Source organism: Platalea leucorodia, assembly GCF_965183815.1.
Source record: "Platalea leucorodia genome assembly, chromosome: 4".
Lineage (NCBI taxonomy): Eukaryota > Metazoa > Chordata > Aves > Pelecaniformes > Threskiornithidae > Platalea > Platalea leucorodia.
Window position 1 is genome coordinate 100016758 of NC_138826.1, and position 12628 is coordinate 100029385.

The 12628-nt window shown below is 41.2% G+C and overlaps 1 protein-coding gene across 1 annotated transcript in view; it reads left to right on the forward strand.

Moving 5' to 3' along the window:
- Nucleotides 1-12628, forward strand: part of MET (MET proto-oncogene, receptor tyrosine kinase) — a gene marked incomplete at its 3' end in the record, with an annotated part of 89886 nt that overhangs the window by 43180 nt on the left and 34078 nt on the right. Inside the window, exons 4-6 of the mRNA XM_082308805.1 lie at nucleotides 4537-4671; nucleotides 6073-6246; nucleotides 11703-11863. Of these exons, the coding sequence (XP_082164931.1) occupies nucleotides 4537-4671; nucleotides 6073-6246; nucleotides 11703-11863 (470 nt within the window). The remainder of the gene's footprint in view (nucleotides 1-4536; nucleotides 4672-6072; nucleotides 6247-11702; nucleotides 11864-12628) is intronic.

Here is a 12628-nt window from a genome sequence, read left to right on the forward strand (position 1 = left end):
TAGTCAAATTAAAATTAACACCTGATGCCAAATAACTGTTTTGAGAGCACACGTGTTTTAATATTCAGTTTGAGTAGAAAAGCTTACACCCTTCAGAGGAGATCCATTATACTCTCCATGGATTAGAATGATATACAGCACTTAGAGAGCTACATGTGTGCCTTTTGCAAGGCTACACTGCATATCCCAGGGCATTTGAGGCGTTACACAACAAAGTTAACCCTGAGCCTATCTCTGCTGGGTAATGGCCTACACCTGCCAGACATCTAGGGAAAAAATAACAATATGATACTTAGATGGGATTGCTTTTAGAAGGCCTCTCATTTTTGCAGAAGATATTTCAACATGCAGACAGTAACATTTGTAATTCAATCCTGCTGACTAGCAGAACTGAGCATCAGAATTATTTTTAAAAGAAGCTGTTGCATGCTGTTTTTCAACTCAAGTTATTACAGTCTTAATTTGCCATATTATGCATAAACGAACCTAGAGTCAAGTCTTCTTACTTAACATTAATACTAGCTGATGGCAATGAAAGAATATTTAAATGAATTATTTTAATGGTCATGGACCTAAATGATCACTGACTTCCAGTATGAAGGATATATTAATTAATATATTCATTAATTAATTAACTGTTGGCTGTTGTCTTCATGGAAGTATTTTGAGCTATGTTGAAACACCACATATCTTTTTGGTTTTCTCTTAAATAGAGGGACATAAATATTGTGTTTGCTTTGAGAAGGATGTCTGGGGTTGTAGCTACTGATAATGAATGTGATTCTTGGAGGGGTTATTTGTAAGAACATCAGAAGAGCCACATGGGTTTAAACGAAGGGTCCATCTAGTTCAGTGCTCTGTCTCCAGCAGTGGTGACAAGTGGATGCCTGGGGACGCAGGCAACATATGTAATACCTTCTGCTTCAAGCCTCCAACTATTTTCCATTCTGGGGATTTCCTGAGCTATTGAGTTTTGTCTGTTTATCTCTTTCCATGTACATGTGGAGTTTCCCTTTGAATGTGTATTCCTCTTGCATTGACATCCTTCAGCAAGGAGTCCCATAGATCATCATGTATTTCTAGGAAATCTTACTCTTTTGTTTGCTTTGAGTCTGACTCTCGCTTTTGTCTTTTGATGGTGTTTAGTACTTTTATTAGAAGAGAGTAAATGGTCGGTCTCTACCCACTCATGATTCTGTATGTCTTTTGCATAGCGTTTCCACACCTACCCTACTCAGTTGTTCATTACAGCCTTTTTATCATCTTCGTTACCCTTCTCTGAATCTTTTCCCATTTTAATATACTCTTTGTCATGAGGCGTCCAGAACTGTACAGAGAATTCCAGGTTCAGGCAAGCCATGAATTTGTATGACATCAGGATGTTTTCTGATTTGTTCTCTAATCTTTTTCTAGTAATTCCTAAGTTTTTATTTGGGGTTTGTTTTTTTTTTTTTGACTGCTACTGAGCAGTGAGATGATGTTTTCACGGAACTATCTATCATATACCGCTTTAAATTCATCTTCTTTGTTGTATTTCACCTGCCATTTTATTGCCTTGACATGCTGTCTTGTAAAGTCCTTCTGCCATCCTTCATAGTCTGTCCTCATCCTTATCACCTTGAATACCTTCAGATCATCAGAAAACTTTGTCACTGGACTGCTCAACCACTTTTCCAACTCATTTATGGGTATGTTGAACGGTATAGATCCCAGCACAGACAACCTTGCAGAACACCTGTGGTGACTCCTCGCTATTGCAAGGATGACCATTTACTGCTAACGTTTGTTTGTTCTCTTTTAGTCAATTATTTATCTGTGCAAGACCTTCCCTCTCTCCTAACTGCTTGAGTGCAGGCACGTAGATATACTTTCATTTCTCTTATGCTCTGGAGAAATGCTTGGTTATTAAATGAATTATTAAAATGTAAAAAAAACCCAGCACCACCACCCCCCAAAAAAAAAAAAAAGCAAAAACCAAACCAGCACTTTACATCCTTTGTAAAGAGAAATCCTTCTGTAGTACTGAAGCATTTCCACGGTAGAAGTAGCCCCTGTATGGTGGTGTGTCCACGGTAGATTAAAGCCACAGTGTATGCATACCAGCCCAGTCCCAGACAATAAAAATCAGAGGTTTCTGAGAGTGACACTGGAGTCCTAAGTAGCCTCTTCTTCCTGCTGTAGAAGCTGTCTTCAAATTGCCTTTTTCTTCAGGATTATGTTGGATAAGGGTAAGATAGAATTTCAAGGACTGGGCTGATGCGTGCAAAAACTGGACAGTTACATGAACCAAAAAGAGCATTTTTGCATCTAGTATCTGTTACAGCAGCACCGTAGGCTGGTAGACTACTTCCAAGCAAACTCCAAACTTTTATTCCATAGTCCCAAATGAATTAGGAAGTGTAATTTGAGCTCCCTGTGTGTCATGAGGTCAAAGTCTATTCATTTGGGCTTTGAGCAGGTGATTTGACTATCAGCCTCAGTAAAATAAAGGTCGGTCAGTGTTTAAAGTACCGAATAATTTTTCCAAGATTGTAGAGATGGGATCCAAATTTTCTTGTATTGCTCTGAGGTTGCAAAGCAGATGTGTTTAAAGGGTTAACGCTGTGGCTCAATCAGAAAGAATGCTTGGCAATAAGAGGAAGCCTGGATTAATGATAGAAAAGAATTCTTAGCATTTTATAGCAGTGGGTATTCGAGATGAGACACGGCTAATGATCAACTAAAAAGGTATTTGCAGCTGTGGTGCTACCTCTCCCCATAATGCCAACATTAATCAAGCTTTTTCATGCAGCTTTGCCGTCCATTCTATTTTTCATTGTCCTGAATATAAAAACAGAGCTCATGCCCTAATACACTGAGTCAGAGACCATACTTCTGTGTCACCGAAAATGATCAGACCTTATTGATTTCTAAAAGCTGCACTTTCTGTGCTGTGAAACAAACCCATAGCAGTCTTTAACAAAGCCAGTTTCATTTTAAAGAAAAAAAAGCCTCTTGTAACCCCAAACTGTAAATACCTCTGGGATGTGAAGCACTTATCACCATTAATTAACTGCTCATGTATTTTATTTAAGTCTTGAATTACAACAAAATGTCAGCTGTAATTACAGCATCTCTAAGTCTAGTTTTGGAGTCAGCCATCTTGTTGAAAGACCTTGGCAGTGTGAAAAGCCAGTGAAATCGTGTAAGTCAATGTCCTAGCTGTTCTGATGCTGCCTTCGGAGTCAGAAGAAAAGCTTCATTATAGTGAAAAATTAAACATTTGACATACAAGTTATTTCCAGAATGGCTTCAATCTTTTTAGATAATGAACCCCATTGAATCTCAACTTCTAGGCAAATGTTGATTATCTAAATTCCTTAAGTAAACTACATGTGATGCAGCTTTTGAAACATGAACATGATCTTCCCTCATGTAAACAATCCTCTGCCTTTGTTGCCTGATGCTATCACACTTGGGCGCACATCCTTCTGGATTGCAGGCCCAAGCCTATAAAATCTCGCTATCGAATATCCACCCCAATCTGCAGATGCTTTATGCCTGTGCTTAACAGCCATGACTCATCCCATTAAAGTCAACGAAGTTACAGTAGTAAAGTTAAGCGTGTGTTTGCAGGAATAGGCCCAAATTCTCAGAAGTATTTAGGTAACTCAAGATGCAGAGAGATGACTAGTGGGGGAATTTCATACTGGTGTGACTAATCTCCCTAAGATCTCCTGAAATCAGTAGAGAGAGAGAGGGCTCTTGCAAAGGGGCTTCAGGACAACTGAATTAGGCTCCTGTTTTGGAACATCTTCCAGAGAAGCCTCCAGCTCTCCCTGTCGTTTAAGAGGTGCTTTGAGTGGTCTGTCCTGGACACCCGGCTCCTGCAGAAACCAGCAGGAGCCAGATCTCGAGCTACCCGGCCACATCTTGCAAAGAGCCTGTCTGTAGCAATAGCCACCTCGCCAGCTCTGGGAATCGAGGTCCATGTACCTGTAGCTCTGTAGAGCTGCTCACAGCGCAACCTGCCCCTGCCGTAGATTTGCACTCTGATAGCCCCACATGCATCAAGAGCAGATACTATTGACACAGGGTAAAGTTTACTTTACAAGCTGAAGGACCGAAGTGAAAATAAATGGAAATGTCTTTGACTTTTGAAGGCCTGGAGTTTTAAGATTCTTTTAAATAGACGCTGTAGATAAAATTCTTCTTTCTTAAACGTACAGGGCTGACTAAATGACCCATCTTCATTTTTTATGGTTTATTTATAAATACCTGAAAATAAAGGACTAGAAAACATGCAATGACTCCTTCATATTTTAATAAATACGATGTTTTTGAGGCTCCTCCAACAGCCATGATTTTGCTGTGTTAAATAAAGCAGATTTTATAGCGCTTTAATCAGATCATGATGGAACATTATGCAAAATATTATGCAATGTAATGCAAAGTAATTAATGCAAGCAGAGAAGTGGTAGGAATGTGAGACCGCTGAGCAGCATGCATTTGTGTCACACGCTGCCTGCTGATTTTCCCAATTTCTTTCTTTCTTAGATAGTGGTTTCCCGTTCAGAACCCACAGCTCCACATGTCAGCTTTCAGCTAGACTCCCACCCCGTCTCTCCCCAAGTTGTTGTCGAGAATTCATTAGCAGATGATGGCTATACCCTGGTAGTGACTGGGAAAAAGGTGAGTGGTTCATAATCTAATCCTTCTGTGCACTCTATAAACCTGCCGTCAGAGCAGCAACTTTCAGTAAGAGCAACTATTCACACTGCTGCTTTATGCTCTGCATCCTCCCAGCCTTGCCATTCCCTTGGGAACACTGGAGGGGCAAGTTTCCTCCAAGATTTTTTTTCCCTACTTAACAAACTGACAGCCTAATATTGAGAAATGTTTAAATAATGTAAGAGCTGTGATATAAACCAACAAAAGCCAGGAAATGCAGATTTTAAGGCTGAAACCCTGTCCTTAATTCAAGTGCTTGCAAAGAAAAAAAACACAATGACTTAAGGAAAGAATGGTGCTCACAGTTTCCTGGCTTTTGTTGGTTTCTGTCATAACATTATAACTTTTTAAGGAGGGATGTGTGTGCAAGAGTTACGTGGGTGTGTTCAAAATCAGGAGTCAGTGTTCATAGCAAGGTTTGAAGACTGCTTTAGCATATAGTCTACAAAGGGTTAATAAAAGATGAAGAGCTGTCATAAATATGCTATTGTCATAAGTAGATACGCATTGTAGAATGGGTTTAAAACATCAGCAGATAATATTACAGATAATCCTAAACCATAATCGTAAGCAATAATTTGACCCTTTGAGTTCTATAAGAATTTACAGAAATACATCAGCCATTAGTAAAGATGGTTATTAATCATTTACTAGAAATGTATAAGATATTTATAAGAGTAATCTTCAATAAAATGTCCAAAATAAGTTTAAGGAAGGTACCGAAGTGTGAAGAAGTATGATGTGCTTATATAGTAATGTAATTACATACTCATTTTAATATTTTGACTAAAAATAATTCTTTTGTATTTAGAATTACTATTATTGTAACTATCCTGATATTTTAAATAATATAAATTTTAATTCGTATTTCAGGTACAGTATAGGTTTTTTGATGATAGGTGTTAAAAAACAAGTACATGGGCAGTCACGTGCTGTGTGTCACAGATATTAATACAGCCTTGCCAAAGTTGAAATAGCCATCATGCCTATTTTTACAAATGTATGAACTAAGACATACTGAGATACACTGTTTTTTCCAAGAACTAGTGCAGAATTGGGAAGAGCATGCTGCTGTTTTCTTTTTCCATCAGCAAAAAATGCTATCTTGCTGTAAACACCAGATGCTGGTAGTAACTGTATATAACATTAAGATGCCTTTAGGGTTTCTCCCAAGCGAATTTAAAATCATGTCAATTAAATTACTTATAAGATCCTATAATTACTGAGCTAAAGAGAAGTCAAACCGCAGCTTGCACATCTGAAATCTGAGTAGCACCACAGCGCATTGCATAAATAGAGACTCTCCTTGCCGCTTAGTGTACGTATTAAAAGGATCTGTGCATCATGTCTTTCTATTGACAGATAACGAAGATCCCGCTGAAGGGGCCGGGCTGCCATCACTTCAGGTCCTGCAGCCAGTGCCTGCTGGCACCTTCCTTCATGCAGTGTGGCTGGTGCAGCCAGCAGTGCCTCAGGTCTCCCGAGTGCCCTGGTGGCACCTGGACCCAGGAGACCTGCTTACCTAGGGTTTATGAGGTAAAACGGTGGATTTCTCCTATTTATCTCTGAGGGAAGAACGTGGTCTGCGCTCTGCGGACATTACCTGTTTATTTTTATGCAATTGTGATAAATGAAGTGTCTGCTCTCCTCGACTTCCCCTCAGCCTCAGTGTCCATAAAGCCTCTGGCTGGATGCACATACTCTTCCTGAATGCTGCGAGCTCAGGTGCTCACGGTGGACAGGTCTGTCTGGTCGTCCTGGGGGGTGAACAACATGGGTCTGAGCCAGCCTGGCAGGGGTCTGACAGGAAAGGCCAGTCACAAAAAGGGAGCACCCTTCCTCAGACCCCTCTCAAAGGGAGGAGGTGGAGGAAAGCACTTCCCATCCACAGCTGCCACAGCCTGACCCAACGTAGGAGGTCTCCAGCCCACGCTCCTCATCTGTCCCCAGGCTGGCTCCAGCGTTGGAGAAAAGGGTGGTGTTTCCCTGTGGGGAAAAGTCCCTGTCTCCCCTACCTAAGCTCTGCGACAGAGCTGTCAACCAAAACACCACCCTGAGGGAGATGTTCTTTCCTCACGTCCCTCCCTGGCTCCTTGTTCCCATGGGTCCACTCGCCGCCGAGGGGGACGAGCCTGTAGCTGCACCCCTCCCCGGGCCGGGGACAGCCGGAGGCTGCTGCCAGCCGGCCAGAGCCCACCAAGGGCGTGCGAGAGCGAATCCGCGCGGGCGAGCAGAGCGCCGCGCTGGCGCGTTCCCGTCGGTTAGCTATGGTTAGCGCGGGATTCGGACCGGCCGGCTGTACGTGTAGCCGAATCATCCCGTGTGAAGTGTGGCATAGCTGTGAAGGCGGAGGTTTATAGCGCAGCTAACGGACTAGAAAACTGAGAGAAGGACAAGCATAAAACTTTCTGGTAGAGCTTACACCCATTTACTTTTGTTAGTGCATTTAAACTACACTGTGTAGTTGAAAATACATTTTCTTTTAAGGACATTCAGCTTGTAAACGGAGATGAAAACTTGACATGCTAAACTCTCAGAGAGAAAGGTTTTTTTAAATTAATAATGTATTTCTTTCAACCAGGCAGATGATTTCACGTACAACAACTTTTTAAAGAGTAGACAGCCAAAACTGCTAATAACCCAGAAACAGATCTAGAAGCACACGTTTACAAGGGTGGTTTTTTTTTTTTTCCATGTTCACCTTTCAGGTACAAAATTTAGGACTAACAGAGGCAAAATTCAGTGAACAAACAATGAAGCACTATAGGAATCAAACCCAAAATGGATGGAGGGAGGGGCGGGTGTTTGCCTTGCCTTCTATTGCCATTTACCTTTGGGCAAAGGAGATGTAAAAAAATTGCTAACGCAGAATGTGAATAGTTTACTTTCCCTTTATACAAGAACACTTTTATTTCAGAAAAGGCTGTATTGATCAAATAGTCCTTTCTGGCCTTAGTTTGTATGAGACTATCAATCACCAGTTCAAAGGGATACATTGAGAATTAGTCCTGATACATTTTTATATACCTCTGCAGGACCAAGCTACTCACACCTATACCGCACAGCTTGTTTTGTCTTTCCTAGAGCTCAAGCACAAGTAGCATCCCTTAATATTTTTTCTTGGCAAAACTTTACAGCAGTGGCTGTATATTGCCACATCTCCAAAAAGATTTATAAGGCCTGAACTGCTTAGTTTCTGATTTTCGGAGGTGCTGAGCTCTCTTTAATTTCAATTATGAGTGTGTGCAGTCAGCAGTTTTAAGAAGCAATCACTTGGACTGCAGAGATGCTTAGACCGAGAGGTGCGTCCCCAAGGCCACCTCTGCAGTCCCCGTGAAGTCGCAGGGAGGACTCATGCAGGGGAGCGCGCCTTGGACGTGGGGCAGTGGGGGCAGGCATGGGGCCAGTCGGGTGCTCCCCTTCCCCATGTGGCTCAGCCCTGCCTGCTCAGCACAAGCCCAGTCTACCCCTGGTAATGAATATGGATCCGTGGCACTGATGGATCTTAAAGTGAATCTCGAATTACAGCATGCCCACGTTGGTAGAAGTTGCTTCTAGAAGGCTCGTAAGGAAAAAAATGCAGCTGAATACTTAAATCCCTTTGGATAGCTAGCTGTTAAGACAGATTTCATGCTCTACTGGACCATGACATTTAACATTATTATTGAAAAAAATATAAAACAGATTATTCATCATCTTCTGATCTGTCTTTAAACCCATATGCGTAAAATATGAGAAACAAGCTTGTTTTGTTCCTAACAAACAGAGGATGACCTGCTTTGCATGGTATCTGAAATTCAGTCCGATCCCCTCCTAATATTTTGCAGCTTTCAGAAGGACAGATTGCTTGAGATACGTCATACGATCGCTTTAACCTGAGGGGAACACAGAGCTTCTCCAAGGGTCTGGTCCAATGGACATTAGCTAAATCTTCAACAAAGTTTTCCCAGGTTATTACACAGAGTGGTGCACAATGGAAAAAAAAAAAAAAACCCAACAAAAAAAGAGATTTTGCCCTCATGAGGGATGGCAGAGAAGAAACCCAGCATTTTCCCATGGAATCCTGCAGATCCTTCATGTGTCTGCCCTGCTTTAAGCACTTTCCATTGGAGCCGTGGGTGGCAGGCAGCAGCCCCGCAGCCCAGCCCTGCAGGGAGCCCGGAGCTCCAGCTCTGCCCCGCGTCCCCCCTGCCACGGACGGCGCAGCAGGGCTGGCACCGGGACACGTCCCCGCCGCAGCCCCGCTCCCACCCTGCGCCTCAGCGCCCTGCCCCACTCCCGTCCACCGCCTCTGCCAGCAACGAGGCATGTTCCGTCAGCCTGGACACGCGGTGCTCGAGGAAAGCCAGGGGGATCGAGGGAGTCTCCTCAGGGATCGCTTGGTGCTGGAACAAATTGCAGGCATCTGCGTGCGGCGTTCAGGTCAAGCTGAAAGGTGAATGGCGTAAAAGAAGAAATAAATTGGTCTCCCTTTTGCTTCTTTGTTGTGGTTAAAAACCTGACATGGTTTGTTGTGTTTTTAAAGTGAGTCATTTTAGCTGGCTTTTGTCTCAGAGGTATCAAGAACATCAGTCCTTCTGCTGCGTGTTTAGGTTGGAGGTTTTGCTGGAAATTTCACATGTGGCCTGTACATGTTCTTGCCTCTTAATTAAAATGAATGGGCCGTTGAAACTTTAATAAATAAGATACTTTCTTCCAACAATTTGTAAAGTACGTGAGTGGATATTAGCATAATGGCTGTCAGCATAAACAAAAGTAAAACACAATGCTTTAAATTTTTCTGAAAAGAAAAAGAAAAGTTAACTTTCTCTCCCTTAACCCAAAGCCCAGAGAGCAGCAGGGACAAGCAGAATGGCAGGCCTTGCAGCAGGACTTGCTCCGTGTTATCAGTGGAGTTCCCTTGCTGTAGAGCACTTTTGAATCCTGAATTTCATAGTGTTTATAACTGATTTGGGTTTTGCTTACTTTCTGTTACTACCTGTGCGATGTAAGCACACAGAAGATGCCTACGTATACCTCAGTTCAAAGTCCAGGAGGTTCACTATTCATTCCTGTCGACTCTCCCAAGAAAAGTCTGGGAAACCACATTTGACTTTCAGAGGTCGCATCGTACAGAGCAAAGGGAACAAATACAAAGACATGAATAAAAACACTCTGGGGCAATTTCTGCAGAACTTAAATACAAACGTTTAAGATTCGGTTTATTTTTTGCAATGTACTTAGAGGTCTTGCCTCCTAAATTTGCTGGCAGAATGTAGTAAATACTTCTACTCTCCTTCAATTAAGGCACATGGGCTGCTATCACAAGCCTTTTTTGGCAGATAAGATCACTCAAAACCAGTTAAGTGCCTTCTGGTTTTATTCTGTGTGGTTTTGTAAAGCCTGATTTTAACGCCCTTATTTTGCAAACTTATGGATTACATTTCAAACTCTTCAAATTCCACATGTCAATGCATTATTGTACAAAACATCAAGACATCCTGTACCCCCACAGAGCAATTTCAGTTTCTGCTACGGTTTTGTTACTCCAAAAATAGATAGTGTGCTGAGATATTAAGTAGAGTGGAAAACTAGGATCTGAAGTCAATCCAGATTTCGAAGGAAAAAAAAAAGAAATAAGGGAAAGTTGAACTTTGGAATAGCACAGAGTCCACAGGACACAGTACTGCTCCATGCTCTTGGCTGCAGTGTTCTGTGTCAGGGGGCTGTGCGAGCATCGCTCCTTTTTTATGGGATTTGTGCAAAAGTGCTGTTCCTGCATAGGTTCCCTCTTCTTTGCTCATTGAGAGCTGATTCAAAGCTCATTAAAATAGGAAAGATTCCTACTGGCTTCAGTGCATTTTAGATCAGGCTCTTTGTCTGGTTTCTAATGGGGGCAGTAAATTTCCCCATATAGAATATATGGTATAATTCTTTTGAAGTATTCTTCAGCTGCCTTTCTATCTACAATAGTTCATTTGTGAGAGTCTTGAAGTGTAGCTACAAGAGAGCTGAAAAGAAATGTGCTGTCTTACTGGATTTCCAGATGAAATAATAGCCAAGTATCTCTCGAACACGTTCCTTTCAGCTTGAAAATGAAGTTGGGTCCTTTGAAAGGCACAGCTGTATTGCATTTTAGGGGCAAAATTACTATCAATAAAGCATTAAGTTTAAGACATTTAGGCACCATGACCACAAATATAAATTCAGTCTTTCATTCTCTGTTGTTTGTCCAGTGGTACTGGTATGTTTGCAAAATTATACAGTATTGTTAAAAGTCCTCATAAACCCTCAACCAATGTCTTTTTGATTTTATTTTTTTTTTACTGGCAGTACTGACCAGTACTTTTACTGAGTTTTGTAAGATTTCTATAGTGTTCCTACATTTTTCCCACCATTGTTATATTTTACAGGACAATTTACAATATACAGAAAAAAAAGCATTTCCTTTGTAGATTGTCTCTGTGTTTCTGAGGTGTAGTTTATTTTTAACTCGGAATTAGAGGTGACCAAATGTAAAAGATTTAAGGAAAGAATAGCAGAAGTCACGTTAACTTCATCACAGCCACCACGATATCGGATTTTGGTGTCTTTGAAGCTACTTCACTCTGAACCTGACTTTCATCAAGCTGACAAAAAATGGTCATTTTGGGGCTCTTTTGTGTTCAGCATTCAGCTTCTAAGAAAATAAGTACATTGTATGTTTAACATGCCAGAAATAAGATGTGAAAGACAAGAACGGCAGGATTTAAAAGACTATTACAATGCACAGCTTGTTCAGTGCCCCTAAACACTATCCTTCAAAGCTTTCTAGTGTAGGTTTTGTTATTTATTGCTACTGTCAGAGAAAGCTCATAATGTGACAAATGAAAGGTGAAGAACAATTAAGATGAATGGTAGGACATAGTCTACCAGAAGAAATGCTTTTCTAAAATTATTCCTTTGCACATTCTTTAACTCCATTTGAAGTTCAAGAAAACCTGATGTAACTAACACAATATTTTTTTTAACAGATTCTCCCAAGCAGCGCTCCCTTAGAAGGTGGGACAAAACTGACACTGTGTGGATGGGACTTCGGATTCAGCAAAAATAATAGATTTGAATTAAAAAATACAGTAGTCCATATCGGAGGACAAATTTGTGCTCTGGAAGCAAAATCTAGCAACAAAAACAAGTAAGAAACCTAAAATAGGAATTTCCTTGTATACAGATGTTCTTTATGTGGTATGGATTTTTTTACGATATAAACATTCAGTCTGTAAGTGTCATCTCCGATTCTTAAATTTCAAAGAGGAAACAATCCCTTGGTTTGATAAGCTCCCCAAGAAAAACGTGGTCAAAATGGAGATCCAATAAATCTAGTTAATGCCGATAGCTCCTGCAGCAGGTTTTTCTGGTTTGTCTGTGAAATGCTGTTCAACATCTGTGGGAGCTGGCAAGAACAAAACTATTCAAAGGTTTGAAAAGGGGGCAGGATCCTGCTGGGCTCAGTTATGTCACCTCTGTCTTCCTAATCTGTGAAGCTGCTGGAGAGAAATGTGAGAAGATGCAGGTATTTCGTCATCCAGAGGTTTATGACCCTCACCTGCACCTCTCCTCCTCCTCCTCAGAAATAAGTATTTGAGACAGTGCGATAATGGCTTAAGACAGAGGTTATTCCAGTTGTTATCTTGAAGAAATAGGAAGTTCAATGAATATCCTCTCTCGGTTCAAAGCATATGAATGACTGTCTACTACCAAAGCAATGTGCAAATCATGTTGTGGCTTCCCTATTCGTATATATAGCAGCAAAAAGATCACCCTCCAGAAGTACTGAGCACCCTCCTAACTGCTATTCTGAACAGTCTTAATGCAAACAAAATGATTTAAGGAGACTAGTTCATATACGAGACTGTGTAAATGTAATGTAATACATTGACACATGCTGCCGCAAAAGTTC